General features: G+C 41.0%; 1 protein-coding gene across 1 annotated transcript in view; it reads right to left on the reverse strand.

Moving 5' to 3' along the window:
• The window catches only part of LOC133633513 (uncharacterized), a 34,678-nt gene extending 17,996 nt beyond the window's left edge, over window positions 1–16,682 (reverse strand). Inside the window, exons 1-20 of the mRNA XM_062026054.1 lie at window positions 16,542–16,682; window positions 13,584–13,720; window positions 13,397–13,505; window positions 13,222–13,312; window positions 11,643–11,793; window positions 11,490–11,580; window positions 11,286–11,411; window positions 10,863–10,925; window positions 10,680–10,793; window positions 10,449–10,604; window positions 4,805–4,858; window positions 4,504–4,730; window positions 4,360–4,439; window positions 4,200–4,280; window positions 4,045–4,119; window positions 3,810–3,914; window positions 3,566–3,668; window positions 2,323–2,383; window positions 1,937–2,163; window positions 686–765 (exon numbers count right to left, since the gene is read on the reverse strand). Coding sequence (XP_061882038.1) covers window positions 686–765; window positions 1,937–2,163; window positions 2,323–2,383; window positions 3,566–3,668; window positions 3,810–3,914; window positions 4,045–4,119; window positions 4,200–4,280; window positions 4,360–4,439; window positions 4,504–4,730; window positions 4,805–4,858; window positions 10,449–10,604; window positions 10,680–10,793; window positions 10,863–10,925; window positions 11,286–11,411; window positions 11,490–11,580; window positions 11,643–11,793; window positions 13,222–13,312; window positions 13,397–13,505; window positions 13,584–13,710 — 2,121 coding nt within the window. The 5' untranslated portion in view covers window positions 13,711–13,720; window positions 16,542–16,682. The remainder of the gene's footprint in view (window positions 1–685; window positions 766–1,936; window positions 2,164–2,322; window positions 2,384–3,565; window positions 3,669–3,809; window positions 3,915–4,044; window positions 4,120–4,199; window positions 4,281–4,359; window positions 4,440–4,503; window positions 4,731–4,804; window positions 4,859–10,448; window positions 10,605–10,679; window positions 10,794–10,862; window positions 10,926–11,285; window positions 11,412–11,489; window positions 11,581–11,642; window positions 11,794–13,221; window positions 13,313–13,396; window positions 13,506–13,583; window positions 13,721–16,541) is intronic.
• Window positions 16,683–19,430: the final 2,748 nt, after the last annotated feature.

Consider the following 19,430-nt stretch of genomic DNA (forward strand, 5'->3'; position numbering starts at 1 on the left):
CTATATACACTCTGCCACTAGTAGTATGCGGGATCCATCCAATGGTACTCCAAAGACTCCATCCATCCATTTTCTACCGCTTGTCTCGTTTAGGGTCGCGGGGGGTGCTGGAGTCTATCTCAGCTGCAATCGGGCGGATGGCACCACCTCATCACAGGGATAACACAGTTAGACAGACAACATTCACACACTAGGGCCAATTTAGTGTTGCCATTCAACATATCCCCAGGTGCATGTTTTGGAGGTTGGAGGAAGCAGGAGTACCCGCAACAGTAACTTGCAAACTCCACACAGATGATCACGAGCCCAGGATTGAACCCAGGACCTTCGTATTGTGAGGCACATGCACTAAGCCCTGTTCCTCCGTGCTGCCCACTCCAAAGAATCACTTGAATACATATTCAAACAGTGTTACTGTCGAAATTGTGTGTGTTACAGTGGCTAAAAACATTAAATATACCTGTAAAATAAAACTTCTGCCTTGTTTTAATGAATACTGAGGCCTACTACGCTACTGTAATTTAATGTTTGTCATTGTGGTGATACTTGGAGAGCCAGGTTTTTGCTGAGGTAGTACTCGGTGAAAAAAAGTTTGAGAACCACAGCATTAGGTGATCATTACAATGTATTAACAGTAAGTAAGGTGTTCTATTATAAGTCACATATCGGTAAGTTCCATACTTACATCCAAGTGGACAACCTGTCTGCATCTATGCACCATGACTGCAAAGCGGACCAATTCCAAATTTGTCAGCGGCACCGCTCCTGTACCAAAGAGAGGTTATTTTTTTTGAAGAAGCATGAAGTCTAGGGGTGTAACGGTACGTGTATTTGTATTGAACTGTTTCGGTACGGGGGTTTCGGTTTGGAGGTGTACCGAACGAGTTTCTAAGCTAAAGTCTTAACAAGCTGCTTTGCTTCTTCTGCCTCTGTCTCAGCACCCAGCATTGTCCCACCCACACAACCATCTGATTGGTTACATACAGAGCGGTAACAGCCAATCAGCAGTGCGTATTCAGAGCGCATGTCGTCAGTGCTTCGGCGTCGAGCAGATAGGTGTTTAGCAGGTGAGCATCAGGCAGCAGACTCTCCCCGAATTATAATAAACACCTCCCAGTCAAATACTAGTAACATCACTATGAGCCCGTTGACGTTCTAGAAACTTAAACTGCAGCTCAGCTCGCTCGCAGTCCTGGCTTGAGGTGAAGGCTAATTAGCTTTTAGTGTAACGTTAGCTCATTTTGCGGTGTGTGTGTGTTACGGACAGCAAAGCCCTCTCTGTTATTTAACTTGACCTTTTTCTGTGTTTATTGAGTTGTGTTGAAGCAGCAAAAAAGGACATTATGTTAAATGAAGAGTTTCTGTCTCTGATAGTTGATATAATAATGTAACTGCATCATAAACCCTACATGAAATCCATGGTGTTCAGGGATGAATAGTCTCTCCTATTGCTATTGTACTATTTGTTCAGCTATAGTTACATTAATCATTAGTAAAGTAGCAGCCTAGTTTTGAATGGCAGGGTCCCTGCTATTACATGTTGATAAAAATATAACATTTACATAATAAAAATCAACTACAGGCTTCCCAAATGCTGTAATAAAATAAGCAGCATGAGTTGACTTGAAACTGTTTAATGTAGCACTTTTTATATGTAGAAGAAAAGCTTTGTCATTTTATTTCATCTGAGCAACAACTTGAGGCAGTTTAATGTTGATTAAAGTGGGCAGAATTATTATAGTGTTCCCAATGTTAAAAGGATAAAGCCATTGTTTACAAATTTGGTAAATAAATAACCAAAAAATGTATATTTTGTTGCTTTCTTACTGTACCGAAAATGAACCGAACAGTGACCTCTAAACCGAGGTACGTACCGAACCGAAATTTTTGTGTACCGTTACACCCCTAATGAGGTCACAATAAAAGCTGTCCTGACCTCTGATCGGATGCCACTGGCCTTTGACTGTGCAGAGCTCGAACCTATGCGACCAGGCCAACATGGGTGCATTTGCCGTTTTGAACATTTGGAGGTAAAACTGGAAGGTGTGCGGTGTGAGGCGTAAAACGGGTCCATTCCCTGGCGGGAATAAATTGTTGAGCGCTGCGGGGAAGTCGCCTTCAAAGGCCAAGATCAAAGGGAGGAGGTCGGTCAACTGCAGGCAGCTAGAATGAAATGCAGCAAATGCTGGCATGGGCATGTGGAACAAAGGGGTTCTGATTTTTTTTGTAGAGGTCATGCAGTAAGGTTGGACTACAAGTCGTGACCAGCTTTAAACACATAGCCACCTGCTATAATTGTCACCAGGACACAACAGCACTTACTGGTCCCAGTCCTTGGCGGCAGGAAACAGAGGCTTGTCAGGAACACGCTTTTTAGTGTTTACTGCAAAGAGCGAAGAGACATCTGTCAGGCATAAAATAACCTTTTGTGATTTCTGAAGCCATTTGGTTTAACAATACTGTATATACTAAAGGCCACCCCAACGCAATGTAACACTGGTACTAATAACGGTTCAGTTGCGTGGCATTCTCCATCATGTGGTCAAGTTGCCCTTAGTTTTTTTAAGCTCTTACACAAGCTGCATATCCAGTAGTAATTTGATTTTGCGCCATGCCCCTTAGTCTGCACTAGGGATGGGCACTGACCACATTTAAACCGATACGGTACCAATTCCTGATGTATGGGAATCGATACCGGTACTCCACGGTACCAATTTTTGGTACTTTTGTGTGTGTTAATAAATGTTATTAGCTGATCCGAATAACTGTGTTGTCCAGTTGTTACATCTTGTTTTATATTACATTTCAGTCATTTGCAATGCAGTTGCACTTACAGTACTGTATTGGCTAGCTATGGTATGTTTTCTAACTAGAAAGTAGCTTATTTTATGAAGCTGAATGTGTTATGTAGTGCCCTACAAAGTGTGTGTACTATTGTACTTATTATACACCAGCAGTCTGATTGTTTCATCCTAGTTGTAATTACCAAATTTGGAGGGGTTAAAATCGCTAATAGTAGCCTGTCTATGGCAAATCCAATTATAATTGGATAAATTAATAAATTAGCATCAATCTAGCGCATTTTGGAAGAGTGCAGCCTTACTTTACATTTGAGTGTTTAAGCATACTTGCTTTATTGTCAATTAAAATCGCAACATTACTTATTAGGGAGTTTGGCTGAGTTGCCCTGAGTGCTGCTCAAGTGATTGTTACCCTGACCCTGAGCCAGTGTTTAGTCTGCAATTGGACATGACATCACGTGCAACAAAGGTAGCAGGATATGGCATAGTTTGATTTACGAGAATCGGTACCCGGTAGAACCAATGGAATTTGGTCAGTGCCTTTTGAAGTACTAAATTCAGTACCCATCCCTTGTCTGCACACAATTCTGGCAGTGAACACCTATTCATAGTTAAGTTTTATTGAAATGAAATAAAAGCATGCTTATACAAGATTTAGAAAATAAAATAGGAAAGAAGATATTTTAGATCTGTATTCCTGTGGCCATAATGTTAAAAATGCCATATAATACACAATAATATGCATGCAGTGTGTACTATCCTACCTCTGAGGGTTATCAGCTCATAATAGATCTTCGCGATGACTACATTGTGGCTATTGATGGGCAGCAGGGTACTCCATAGCCAGCGGAGAGCCCACTGGTTTTTCTGCCATACAAACATCAGATCACAGCTTACCACAAACTCTTTAGACAGAACTTTCAACGGTCTCATGATGCACTTTGTGAAACCTCCATAGGGGCAAAATGCTTACTAGTACAACAGAGTCTAAGACGTGTTTAGACTAACCTTACAGGTGCACAGAATGGGAATGACTGGATTCAGGTCGGGGCAGTCGATAACTCGAGCCAATGCCCCGGTGACCAGCAGCAACATGGCCTGATCCTGGTACTGCTGCACTCACACACACACACACACACACACACACACACACACACACACACACACACACACACACTTACTTTGTCTTATGAGATCAACTTTAACTGAAAGGTATCCTACAGCTGGGATGTCATGTTCGTACCGACACAAAGTTAGGCGGTATCTGTACATTGTTGCCGGACTCATCCATGATGGAATTCACAACATGGACAGCTTCCTGGATGAAAAGGACGGAAAGGAGACCAAAATGAAGCAGATGCTCAAGTGAATAAAAGTAACTGTAGAGGAAAAACCTACTTTCAGGAACCCCAGACTGGGTTCTGGATGACTGGTGACTGCCCCACAGACAATTTGAAGCAAATGGATCCAACATTCAGACTGCGTGAACATGCAAATTTCTTAAAATATGTAAAGGTGATCAAACTCGAATCATGTGATAGGTAAGGTGCAGACTCACATTCATGAGGACAGCTGGGCAGCATCGATGCACCTTGAGTGCAAAGCGGACCAGTTCCAAACATGACAGTGGCTGCGCACCTAAATCAGAGGGGTCAACTTTTGGAAGACTACATCAGGGAGGTGACAGCGAAACTTCCCTGACCTTTGATTGGACTCCACACGTCCATAAACGGGCAGAGCTCGCACGTCTGGCTGATGGTCCACTTGGGCGCCATCGCCGTGCTGAACATGCGGAGGTACCACTGGAAGATCTGTGGCGTGAGGCGCGAGGCGGGCCCATTCACTAGCAGGAAGACAGGCGTGAGCACCGCCGAGAAGTCGCCCTCCAAGCACATGAAGAAAGGGATGAGGTCCTTCAGCAGCAGGAAGCTGTGTAGGCAACAGACAAGTGGGGGGTCAACAAGGCGCCGCCATGTGGTGTTTGGAAGCAACATCGCACTTACGGTTTGGGCTGATCGGTCTGGACGGCTCGAAGGTAGCGGCTCAACTCTCTGAACCTGCCGATAAGTGATGCGCACATATCTTAAATAAGGTGGTAATTGAGAGCGCGCCCTAGGGGGCCGCCAAAAAACATCACTTTTCCTGCTGTGGGCTGCAGTGGAAAATGCAGAAGAAGTATGGACCAAAATTAACGGAGAAAGGTTTCCTAAGCTCAAAAATTATGATGTAATTGGTGCAAACTCTCACCAAAAGGCATAATTATATGTAAATGTATTTTTCATATTTTTCTATGACTCCCTTCTTTTGCAATATATTCAATTATATCATCCATCCATCCATTTTTCTACCGCTTGTCCCTCTCAGAGGATGCAGGGATGGCTGGAGCCTCTCCAACCTGCTATTAATTTTATTTCTGTAATCCGCCGGACCTAAGCCTTGTTTGACATGCTTAGGTCTGGCAAACATAATATATACCGTATTTTTCGGAGTATAAGTCGCTCTGGAGTATAAGTCGCACCTGCCGAAAATGCATAATAAAGAAGGAAAAAAACATAAGTCGCACTGGAGTATAAGTCGCATTTTTTGGGGAAATTTATTTGATAAAATCCAACACCAAGAATAGACATTTGAAAGGCAATTTAAAATAAATAAAGAATAGTGAACAACAGGCTGAATAAGTGTACGTTATATGACGCATAAATAACCAACTGAGAACGTGCCTGGTATGTTAACGTAACATATTATGGTAAGAGTCATTCAAATAACTATAACATATAGAACATGCTATACGTTTACCAAACAATCTGTCACTCCTAATCGCTAAATCCCATGAAATCTTATACGTCTAGTCTCTTACATGAATGAGCTAAATAATATTTGATATTTTACGGTAATGTGTTAATAATTTCACACATAAGTCGCTCCTGAGTATAAGTCGCACCCCCGGACAAACTATAAAAAAAACTGCGACTTATAGTCCGAAAAATACGGTATATAATATATATGTAATATTTACATATTTTATATACAGTATAAAATATATACTGATATATTATATTATATTTCATATTGCTACTGTGGTACATTTTTCATCTACTTTGTTTTAGCCCTCTTTTTTTGCCCTTGTGTGCATTATCCTTTCCATCCTTATCCTTTCCATCTTTTGCAACTGAGATACTATGTGGAACAATTTCCCTAGTGTATCATTAAAGTCTGTCTAAGTCTAAGGCTGATTATGGTTTTATATCACTTGAAAAGGTTATTATTTGATGAATTCCAAGTATGGTTAGATATAGTAATTGAACACGATTAAAATCTAGAGTAAGATTACTAATTCAGTATTTCGGTGGGCCCCAACCCTCTCTGTACTGGGAAGTTTGGGCCCGAAGATTAAAAAGGTTAAGAGACGTTGTTCTAAATCAGAGGTCTGTCACCCCAAATGTACTGCAGGGGTGTGGGAACCTTTTTGTTGATTACTTCTTTTTTTTTTCATTCCACCTGCATTTTCACAAACTTGAGCATCTTTAAATGCACATTAACATTGGTTTATAAATGGCAGCGCCATGGCCACCCTTCTCACTGTGCCTTGCAAGTTTGAAAGAAAGACATGAATAAATAATTATACTGTATTGTATTAATCTTAGCATTTAAGATAGCTAGCGAATAGCGCTCTAGTTGCCAGCTAGCGATAAGTGGCGCTATTCTGTATACTTTGAAAGTCTTAGTATTGTACAACAAGAAGGTACCTGCTCATTTATTGAGGGTGCAAGCTAGCGGTCGCTAGCTTAAATAATATCAATACAAGAGACATTAACATCTTTCTCCATTAAAAAAAAAAAAATGACATCCCCCAATATAAACACATTACTGTCTGAGCAACTATGATATTCAATTGTGCACCTACAGGCTGTGCTGTCTTAGCACAGCAATGGATTGATACTCCAAAGAATGTCAACAGGAAGTGAATTTGCGTGACCTCGCATTAACATACGTTTTTCTCTGTCATTACAAAACAACACTTAAACTTTACAAATTAAGACTGAATAAGTTAAATATATTTAAATACTCAAATAAAAAAAGCACATTATTATACAATATATATATTTTTTTTTTATGTCCTGCCCAGCATCTCAGGCAAATCATATAGTTGATGTAGATGCCCATATCGGCTGTTCAGATTTACTTTACAAAAGAGAAGTGTAGGATACTTCTCTTGTTGCCTTATTTGTATTTTGACTTTATTAAATGTATTGATATTATCATTTGGTGCAGCCGGGCCGGAGCAGGAGGGGATAGAAAGAGAAAAAAACTAAGACGGAGGGGGGAATTGTGGGGACAAGAGGGGGATTAGACAGAGAGACAAAAACAACAACAGCAAACACAACAACAACAACAGAGCAACATCAGCAAATACGACATGTAAAAATATGATGGTAAAAGTAATAGCAAATAAGCAAATATAAGCAAAATAAAATAAAAAATAATACAGAAATGATAATGAGCATTATTACACTAAAAATGGAGCAATATGAATACCAATAGAAATAGTGCTATTGATAATAAACAATACCAACACTTTACCTTTATTATCAACAATACAATTGTTCAAATGCAACAATACAAATACGTAATGATAACTTGAGATTCGAAAGAATGCAGAAAAATGGAGGGGAAGAAAGAGAAGCAACCTACATTAACCTTGTAGATTGTTATAGTAACAATAGGTTAAGCTTTGTCAGTGTGCCATGTCTTATACCCAGTTTACCCTAGGGCAACAACGTTAATATATGTTTGATGAAACGTGATTATGTGCATGAGCTTATGTGTGCATATGTACTTGTATATGTACAGTATGTGTATATGTGTGCTTGTACAGTGAATGTATGTGTATATGTGTGTTTGTACAGTGAATGTATATGTATAGAATGTGTATGTGTGTGTTTGTACAGTGAATGCATATGTACAGTATGCGTATACAGTATGTGTGTTTGTACAGTGAATGTATATGTACAGTATGTGTATGTGTGTGTTTGTACAGTGAGTGTATATGTACAGTATGTGTACCGGTATATGTATGTTTTTATAGTGAATGTATATGTACCGTATGTGTATACAGTATGTTTGTATAATGAGTGTGCGTGTGGATGTACGAACTTTGAGTGTGTAAATATGTACTGTATTTGTATATGTATGTGGGAGCGTAGGTACCTATGTATGTGTGTATGTATGTATGTGAGTATATGTGAATTTGCATGTACAATACATTTGACTCCCAGTGTGTGCGGGAGCCAGAGTACGGCCCCAGCCTCCCCGAGAGCCCATCCCATAAACAGCAGGTGTGGTGCCCAGGGAACCAGGGACCACAGCCCCCACGCAGCCAAGCCGGACAGCGACAGGAACCCCAGAGCCTGGCCCACCGCGCCGCCCACAAGGGCCTGCAGCAGGCCGCAGACAGATGCACCCGGCAGAGGACAAGGCACGAGAAAAGCAGGGGGCAGCCAGACCCCAAGCCAGCGAGAGACCACACCCCACACGGACAGAAAATGCGGGACGCCACCCCCGAGGGGCCCGGAGACCCCCCGCAACCGGACGGGAAGACCTCCCCCGCCCCACAGGCAACCGGGCCCCCATGAGCCGCCCCCCACCCCCGGAGAGCCCGGCGAGGCCAGCCCACGGCCACCCCACCCAAGCCGGCCGCCACAGGACCACCCAGCACGGGGCCACGGGAACCACCCACCCCACCCGCAGGGACCCCAACGATGGAGATGGAACAACCAGCAACCGCCCCGCCGAGTCCCCCCCTGAGGTAGGGGAAAATAAATAAATAAATAAAATAAATAAATAAATAATAATAATAATAATAATATTAATAAAATACATTAAAAAATAAGAATAAATAAATAAATCTATTTAAAAAAATAAATTAAAAAAATTAAAAGAAGATCACAGACATGCTGACACACAAGGTCGCTACCCCAACAACTGGCCGACTCGCAGCACTTCGGAATACCCTGCAGCACCAAACTACCACAGTACACGCAGGGACCAGACCCAGCAGGCCCCAACCAAGACAGGCACCCGGAAGGGATGGACGGTGGGACCCAGGAGCTCCAGACACGCAGTCCGGATGCAGTAGCCTGAGGCGCCGACCCCCACCCGACAGGCAGGCCCAGAACGTACCCCCAGAAATATACATACATATCTATATACATAAACATATACATACACACACATACACATATATATATACATACATACCTACATATAAACAGTTTGTCAGCCCCGACAACCACCACGCGAGCGCGCTGCCACCAGTCAGCCACCTCCCTGCACTAGACCCAGCAGCCACGGGCGCCCACACCACAAACAAACGGCAGCAGAAACAGCAGCCACAACACCCCCAGACAGCCAGCACCACCCAATGAAATCAAAGCGATCAAAAAAAACGCGACCAGCAACCACACGCCAACAGGATCACGGAGACCAGCCAGCGCCAGCCCGCCAGCAAGCCCAAACGCCAACAGAGACCCCACAGCGCAAGGTCGGGCCACAACATATTTCTTCTGCCAAGAAAGTATATTCATTCAGGGTCGCTGAGGGGCTGGATTAGGGATGGGAATAGAAAAAACGGTTCTTGTTCAGAACCGGCTCCCAGTGTGTCAATTCCTTGGAATTGCTCGGCATTCATTCAAACGGTTCTCTTATTGATCCTTCTGGGTGGGGATGACGTTGCGTAGTGACGTCTGATCTCAAAATGGCGGAGCCCGGGCGCAACAAACGCTCCACAGTTGACCACATTTTACAAGAAAAGATTGCAACAGCGCTACTTGTAAAAATTAAAAGGCAGCTAGTTCATCAAGAGGAGGCAATGCGAGCAATATGCTGAAAGATTTGAACACACAGCATGCAATAATTGTAAATGAAAGTTGCGTTTTTAACCGCGCCTATTTAATCCCAGCAGCAGTAACGCGAGAAAGTCATCTGAATACAACAGGTACCAACGCCGCCTCTCATTTTAGCACTTTTACTTTTTTAATGGAAATAAATGCCTTCTTATTTATAGATGAGCATGACGAGAAACAGATTCGGACTGGCTCCAAGGCGGGCAGCCCCAGTTCACATCTGCCACTAGATGAATGTCACCGAGCAGCGACTAAATTTGTGGTCAAAAGTTTGCATTTTCAGTAGGTGATTGTTCAATTGTAGTAAAAAAAAAAAAGGTGCATGTTTTCCTGAACCCAGATTTTAACTCTTTTACAGGTTAAACTCAAAATTAGAATATGGTGTAAAAGTCCATTCTTGTCAGCAACTAACTTCAAAAGTGAAATTAATCTGTGATATTAATTTATAACTTGCAAGCCCAAATTTGTAATAATCCTGATCATCCTTAGTCTTTTAAACCTTACATTTTCTGAGATTTTCAATTCAAAGTTGAACTGTAAGCCACAATCATTCAAATTATCCAGCTCTGCAGGTGCTTTAAAATGTTTGTTATGAGTTTCCATGTTTAAGAAACTCAAAACCCTCTCTTCAAATACTGTATCACCTGCTTCCAATCAATGCTCCTTCCTCTTGGTGAATGAGTCGAATAATGGAGCATTTACTGTATGCACACATTGAGTCTGCGATAGCTGAACTCCAGAGTACCTGTTCTCTTGCAGGAGTCGTTCCACCCTCAGTAGAATCACATCCATGTCCTCCAACAGGGAGTCCTTCTTGCCTCTGTTGGTGCGCACTCCCTGCACGTTTTGTCCCTTCAACACGGATACTAGCAGGATGTCGTCCCAAGGACGCACACTCAGGCTGCAACACGCACAGTTGCAGTGCCGTTACACACAAATCTGAGAGGTGTGAAAGTGGAGAAACGGAGAGACACACCTGTTCCTCAGCTCAGGTGGGAGATGCAACTTTCTGTAAAAATCTTCCAGTTTCTGGCAGAAACCTGGTGCGAAATCAGCCATCACCATCTGCTTCCGCACCGACGATACCACCCTGAGAGCGACACACACACACTTGGATGAGTACATATGTTTAAGAGTGCCACACAAGACGGTTCACTACCTTTGCATTAGCTGCTCTTTGGTGTTGGTGATGCTAGCGAAGGATTGCTTACAAGAGGAAGGCCTGCATAGACAATGGGAATAATCAAGAAATGTTTTTGATCACACTGCGGTGGGGGAGCGTCCCAATACAATTATTTCAGTTCTGATAAGATACCGCTACGATATCAGCAGGACTCATAAATACATACTTATATTATTTTGTAGGGTGGAACGTTAATCCACACACCAATTTATTAGGTATATGGAAAAATATCCAGTGCAAGAACAGTTTCTTAATTAATGGATCTTTTCATTTAGCTTAATGAGGTCAAGTATTAGAAACTGTACGAGTCACGAGTACAGTGACACACTTCAATAAATACCTCTCTGAAGGTGTCAATTTAAAGTATTGGATCTCAGATGGATGCGCGTGCTTTTTTACCGCGCAAGTTGTAGGTGTGGAATAAACAACTCCGCTGCTCCCAGCCTCATGACGGCCGCAACTCTGTCGTCTTGATTGTCCGCTACCTTCAAGAACGCTGACACACACTCGTACACGGGGTTGTAGCTGGAAGGAAAAAGAGCCAAGGTCCTGTCTAAATGTACTGAGTTACACAGTGGGTGAGCGTAAAAAGGTGTCACTCACTCTTGTACGAGGCCATCGCCCGCAAGCTTGCCCTGAAGGTACACCTTGTATTTGTCTTTAAGCTGGACTTTGAAGCTCCGCAACAGCGTCTCTGTTGGAGGCATTCGGTGACATGAAGGACACACCGGTGAACTTTGGGAAGTAGAGGGGTACCTGCATGTCGGAGTTTGCAGTCAATTTCAGACAGGGTGAACTTGAAGGCCTCCAGTTGGCCCAGCAGCAAGCAGTTTCGGAGGCCGTTCCAGACGTCGCTCTTCTTGTGGCTGTTGCAGTGGCACGCTTGGCTCAGTTGCCACTTTTCACACTGTAAAACACACACAAGTCCCAAAACACAAGCTAGGCATAAACACTGCACCAATTAACACTGTCAGCAAAAAGCAAAGTCAACAAAACTTTTAGTTCAGGTTTCACAGCAAAGAACCATGGATGTTCCTGTGGCCGCTCCAGCAACACGTACTGCAAGCATACTTGCCAACCCTCCCGATTTTCCCGGGAGACTCCCGAATTTCAGTGCCCCTCCCGAAAATCTCTCGGGGCAACCATTCTCCCGATTTCCACCCGGACAACAATATTGGGGGCGTGCCTTAAAGGCACTGGCTTTAGCGTCCTCTACAACCTGTCGTCGCGTCCGCTTTTCCTCCATACAAACAGCGTGCCGGCCCAGTCACATAATATATGCGGCTTTTACACACACAAGTGAATGCAATGCATACTTGATCAACAGCCATACAGGTCACACTGAGGGTTGCCGTATAAACAACTTTAACACTGTTACAAATATGCGCCACACTGTGAACCCACACCAAACAAGAATGACAAACACATATCGGGAGAACATCCGCACCGTAACACAACAGAACAAATACCCAGAACCCCTTGCAGCACTAACTCTTCTGAAACGCTACAATATACAGGTCGGCAAGTATGACTGCAAGTCCAGTGAAGAGGCAATTGTATTCATTGTCAACAAAAGCACTTATGTTAGGTTCATTGAAAACTCAATTGTCTTCAATGCAAACGCACATACTGAATGTCAATGTGAATGGTTGTGTACAGTGTTAACCATACATTCATTTATTTTTTACATAAATAAAAAAAAATCATATTTGCATCATACAGTATATCGTAACAGTAACCATTTCTAAAAAAAAAAAAAATTTAACGTATGTTAACGTAACATATGGTCATTCAAATAACTAACACATAGAACATGCTATACGTTTACCAAACAATCTGTCACTCCTAATCGCTAAATCCCATGAAATCTTATACGTCTAGTCTCTTACGTGAATGAGCTAAATAATATTATTTTATATTTTACAGTAATGTGTTAATAATTTCACACATAAGTCGCTCCTGAGTATAAGTCACACCCCCGGCCAAACTATGAAAAAAAAACTGCGACTTATAGTCCGAAAAATACGGTATTGTTTTTTATTTAATTAATTTGAGACTTTTATGCTTTATTTGCCTTTTATTATTTTTATTATTATTATTTTATTTATCATCATTATTATTATTTCCACATGTAAGCATAAATAATTGAATTCATGAGCTAGAGTGAGCACTGACGCTTGGAGCTGTGGAGAGAAATCCTGTGTACTGTGTGTGACGCCCTATTCTTTTTGTTCCTATCAAAAAAAGGTGAATAAATCCTCCACGACTCAACTCCTGTGTGTGCCTCACTACATGTGACATAAAACGCAGAACAGCTACTGTTACACTCACATACCGTCGACGCCGGCTTGTCACAGATATAGCAGAAGCACTGCTCGCACTTGTTCTGGTTCCCGGACACAGGAGCCACACAGTTGTCTGAAGCTCTGAGGATGAAAGAAGACAGGATGTGTGCAGTGGATAAACAAATAAGTATTCACTTTACTGTGCGGTGAGGATAATGTCCTCACGTGAAAGGGTGTATGGGGCAGTCGTAGCGCGCGTGCGGTAAAAGTTCAGCAGGACGGGCAAAGGTGACGATCAAGTCTTCGTTTATCTTACTGGGAGACAGCGTAAGGTCTGCAACACAGGAAATTGAGACTACTTGGTGACCCAACTGCATACAAGAGAAATTACCACAGTGGGGACGTCAATTACCCTTACTGGGAACGCCCTCCGTTTCCATAAGGAGAACTGACGGTTCGCCGGAGGACATTTCCAGGAAGTCATCTTCATCATCGCTGAGGATGATGATGACTTCTCTATTATCCACGACTGTGCACATTACAAACAATCTGGGAAAAAAAAGAGACCCGTCATCATCTTGTCAGGAACATGTGACAGGACATACGGGTGAAGCTCTGCTTCTCGGTACGGCTGGATCTCCACCGGACCGCTGTTGTCAGATTTCAATTGCATCCTAGTTTATTCAGAAAATCAAAACTTTCAGATTAGGTAAGTATTTATGCTACAAAGCTTCGACAAAATCTGGCAAGTTTACGCTCGACAAAACTCCCCAGCAAAAAATTTACGGTGAGTAAAATGTTCATTGGAATCCCTATTTTAATACAAGTTATACATTTATAGGATAGGATAGACTTTGTTCTTCCCACAATGGGGAAATCATCAGGTTGCAGTGCAGGTACCGCTGGGCCATATGGCCCAAAAAAAAAAAGATCATGATTAATGTTTACATATCATCCGATCTCAATTAATATTACGATTTTTTTTTTTAAACTAAAGGCGGACTGTCCCGTGCAGGATTATAGCGAATATCATTGCATCCCTACGGTTTACTACCGCAGTATCTTGTACATTTCCGCCATGTTTGAAAAAAATTCGGTTCATACCTCGGTTTAGAGGTCACGGTTCGGTTCATTTTCGGTACAGTAAGAAAACAACAAAATATACGTTTTTGGGTTATTTATTTACCAAATTTGTAAACAATGGCATAACATACATATACACACGGCCCCTTGCCAGAGTTAATGTGGTCAACATATATAAAATAAAAACTAAATAAGATAAGGCTCAGAATGGTTTCTTAATAAAACCTTTCTACATATAAAGTGCTTTTTTTTGTTTGATTGAGACTTTTATTAGTAGATTGCACAGTACAGTACATATTCCGTACAACTGACCACTAAATGGTAACACCCGAATAAGTTTTTCAACTTGTTTAAGTCGGGGTCCACGTTAATCAACATTAAACTTCCTCAAGTTGTTGCTCAGATTAAATAAAATGACAAAACTTTTCTTCTACATATAAAAAGTGCAACAAACAGTTTCAAGTCAACTCAGCCTCAGATTAACTTTTCTTTTCCTCACCCAGCCTGGCTAACTTGGCAGTAAGAGGATATGGTCTTATTGTTCTTCCACCATAGAAGTGGGTCAAAATCTAGTTAACGCAATATGGTCTTAAATCTGCTGCTATAAAAACATTTGTTATTGCTTAAGCCCTGCTTGACTCGCCGAGGAGAAGCTGCTTGAATGCGGTGGTGACGCTTCAAATGGGTTAGCATGTTTGACGTGTTGTCAGAAGCAGCTGCTGAACATTGATTGATTGAGACTTTTATTAGTAGATTGCACAGTGAAGTACATATTCCGTACAATTGACCACCAAATGGTAACACCCGAATAAGTTTTTCAACTTGTTTAAGTCGGGGTCCACTTAAATTGATTAATGATACAGATATATACTATCATCATAATACAGTCATCACACTAGATAATCATCAGGGTATATACATTGAATTATTTACATTATTTACAATCCGGGGTGTGGGATGTGGAGGGGGAGGGGGTAGGTTTGGTTGTTAACAACACTTCAGTCATCAACAATTGTATCATCAGAGAAATGGACATTGAAACAATGTAGGTCTGACTTGGTAGGATATGTACAGCAAGAAGTGGACATGGAGAGAGAGAGAGAGATCAGCAAGCATAAGAAAAAGTATCTACCTTTGATTGTTTACATTTGATTATTAACAATCCGGGGAGGGTGTTAGTTTAGGGTTGAAGTTGCCTGGAGGTGTACTTTTAGTTCAGTTTTGAAGGAGGATAGAGATGCCCTTTCTTTTACACCTGTTGGGAGTGCATTCCATATTGATGTGGCGTAGAAACAGAATGAGTTAAGACCTTTGTTAGTTCGGAATCTGGGTTTAACGTGGTCAGTGGAGCTCCCTCTGGTGTTGTGGTTATGGCGGTCATTTACGTTAAGGAAGTAGTTTGACATGTACTTCGGTATCAGGGAGGTGTAGCGGATTTTATAGACTAGGCTCAGTGCAAGTTGTTTTACTCTGTCCTCCACCCTGAGCCAGCCCACTTTGGAAAAGTGGGTAGGAGTGAGGTGTGATCTGGGGTGGAGGTCTAGAAGTAATCTGACTAGCTTGTTCTGGAATGTTTGGAGTCTAGATTTGGGGGTTTTGGAGGTGCTGGGGTACCAGGAGGTGCATGCGTAATCGAAAGAGGGTTGAATGAGAGTTCCCGCTAGAATCTTCATGGTGCTTTTGTTGACCAGAGAGGAGATTCTGTAGAGAAATCTTGTTCGTTGGTTGGTTGACCTTATTGATTACCTTGGTTGCCATTTTATCACAGGAAAGATTAGCCTCTAGAATGGAACCTAGGTAGGTGACCTCATCTTTCCTGGTGATAACAATGTCACCCACTTTTATAGTGAAGTCATTGACTTTCTTAAGGTTGATTTGGGACCCAAATAGGATGGATTCCGGTTTACCCAAGTGTATGGATAGCTTATTGTCATGATACTTGTTTCATGTAAACCAATTATATTTTAAAAAATTCACACAGATGCATGCATCATTTAAATAAATGATTTAAACTTTTAAAAAAAACATTTCAATAAAGTCTTACCTCCCACATTTATGTGATTTACTGCAACGTGAATTGTTATATAAAACAAGTGAATTATTACCACCGTTACTTTGGCTAGCTTGCCAGGTACTTGACGCCACGTCGGTGAGGGGTCGACAAATGATTGACACACGGGGAACATTAGACATTTTTTTGTCACATTGTAGGTAATAAGTGTGATTCCAATTGAAAATAACATGTCATTTACTTCAGGACAATGTCGACCAAAAGAACTTTACTTACTGACGTTGTCGACTTCCGAACTTTTTCGCGCCACGCACCGAAGCGCTTCCGCTTTTTCTTCTTCTCGCTTTGTGGACACTTCCGCTTTCTTTTTCTTTTTCTTCTTCTTCTTCTTCTTCTTTTGTTTAATGGCGGTTGGCAAGCACCTTCTGGTGTGCATTACCGCCACCTACTTACTCTATATTCTTTTATTTAACCCAGTGTTTTTGAAATATGTGTATAATGCTTTATAACTAGAGATGTCCGATATTATCGGCCGATAAATGCTTTAAAAAATGTAATATCGGAAATGATCGGTATCGGGTTTCAAAAAGTAAAATGAATGACTTTTTAAAACGCCGCTGTACGGAGCGGTACGTATCCGGTAAAACACGGACGTAGGCCCTAGTATACTCTGGACTGAAGCTGTGTGTCTTCATTGTTTTTGTAGCTGTTGTTTTGAGGCATGTTTAAAAAATATAAAAAATTATACACTTTGTGAAAGTCAAAGTATACTTAGTATTTCCCATAGTTGTAGTGGGTATTAGGATTATCTCAGGGAGATGGATGGATGGATGGTATTAAAACATGTCCTGCACTTTCTATCTGATGGCAATAGTCACACAGTCCTGTATTATGTTTCCCTATCAACTTCAATGAACTATTTAGATATGTACGTCCTAATCTCATTCTAGTAATATTACAGGCTGACCATATTGTGAAATCACAAAAAGAGGACACATATATGCGTGCACGCCAAGGCCGGGACTAGGTGAAAATTTGCCAATGATACTCAAACTTGTTTTATAAATAATATATTTATTTAAATAAAGCATTTTTTCTCCTCTGTTGACAGCAGTGTTGGTGCTAGGAATTTTCAAAATGGGGTCCCACAGTAAATGTTTGGGGTCCCACTTTTTTGTAAGCGTTTTGAAAAAAAATTATAAATATATGCATTATCCTGTTACGTCTCACATTCTATATTGTGTTTTGTAAAAAGGTTGTCATAAACGTTACTTAATTCATTAAAAAGAAAAAAGAAAACAAATGTGTATGCATATGTAAATGTATTCAGTTATAAACATTCATTCACTTTCTTCTTTCCTTCATGGATCTAAACTTTACCGCTGCTGGTAGTTTTTTCTATGTTTTTATTTAATAAGTTGTAGGTGTATTTATTTCAGTATAAAAGTGTAAAAAGTGTTTTGCTTGGGTCATGAAATGATGATAATGGTGTGCCAGGGCATACATACATTTTATATTTAATGCTTAAATCTCTGGAGTCTACATCAACTTCACATCTATCCCTCATTTCAAAATGTTTTAGGTTTTTTCATGTTGTTTTTTTGTTTGTTTGTTTTTTGCCCTTTTTTGTCAAACAAAACTAAGTTTTTAATGGCAAACACACAAAATATGCAAAATCTTCCACCAAAAATATTTTTCAAAGTGGAATATTTGATGTGAAGTAATCGGAACCTTGTATAGGTCAATAATTCATAGTAACATTGATTTTGATTCAATATTATGTTTTGAGCAATGACAGTTTGAAAGAAAAAAAAACAGCTTTGTTTTATTAGTCAACGTTGCAACTTTTTCTAAATTACACTTCACCTTTAAGCTTTTTTATTTCACTTTTGTTATGTTTTTGTTTATTTTAATAGTATTTTTAGAATGTGCCGTGGGCCTTTAAAACATTAGCTGTGGGCCGCAAATGGCCTCCGGGGCACACTTTTGACAACCTTGCTATAGATAATAAAAAATTTAATCTGATAAATCTATGGATAAAAAGCAGAGCCTGGCGACGCATGCGCGTTTATCATAACTCTCTCACTCTCTCTGTCTCCGCCCCTCCCTCACCAATGCTGCTGCGTGCGCACACCTTCACAATTTGTTTTGTTTTTAACCCCTTCTTAACCCTGAACGTACATTGAAAATACACGCAACCCTAACTCGAAATGCCGGACATTTGAGGCATTTAAGAAACTCCGCCCTGACAGCCGCAAAAGAGGACATGTCCGGGGAAAAGAGGACGTATGGTCAGTCTAAGTAATAATGTTTTCTTCCTTCCTATTTCCACCCCCTCCTCTCATTACACCTACCCTCCTCTGGACTTTGTAATACTCTCTACCTTTTCTTTCCTTATTCCAATTATCCTGCCACTTTTTATTGTGTTCTATCTTAATGATGTTCTCCACTTCTTCTTTACTGTGCTTAATCTCCATGTTTACTTCTGTTTTAGTGGTGGCTTGTTTTGCGTATCTGTCTGCTAACTTGTTGCCCACAACTCCTACATGAGCAGGAACCCAGAGAAATGTTACCACACCTCCCACTTTATTTATTCTGCAGATTGCCTGAACTATTTCATCAACTAAATCTTGCCTTGTTTCTTAGGCCATGTTTTTATGCTCATCAATGCACTGCTGGAGTCCGAGCACACGACTGCTTTCCTTGCTTTATTTTCCTCTATCCAATTAACTGCCATATAAATTGCAACCAATTCCCCCGTATAAACAGATAACTTATCGCTGATTCTTTTATTTAATACTATGTTTCCTTGTGGGATAACAGCTGCTGCTCCTACTTTATTATTTATAGTTTTTGATGCATCTGTATACACCATGATGTTGTCTAAAAACGCTTCCTCAATCCATTGTTCTACCTGGTAACTATTTAAATGTATATTCTTTAATAATTGCATGTTTACTTTTGGGTTGTTATACATCCACGGTGGTATTGCAGGGATTGGTACTGTAGGGCTAACTTTGATATTGTCAATTTGAGCTTTTTCACATATGTCTCCTATTATCCACCCGAAACTATTCATTTTTTTCTTCTCCTTTTCTTGGCAGTTTAGTAGCACTTGGTGAGTTGGATGTCCTTGCTTGGACCCTTAAGTTTGCCCAATAAACT

Source organism: Entelurus aequoreus, linkage group LG18, assembly GCF_033978785.1.
Source record: "Entelurus aequoreus isolate RoL-2023_Sb linkage group LG18, RoL_Eaeq_v1.1, whole genome shotgun sequence".
Taxonomy (NCBI): Eukaryota; Metazoa; Chordata; class Actinopteri; order Syngnathiformes; family Syngnathidae; genus Entelurus; species Entelurus aequoreus.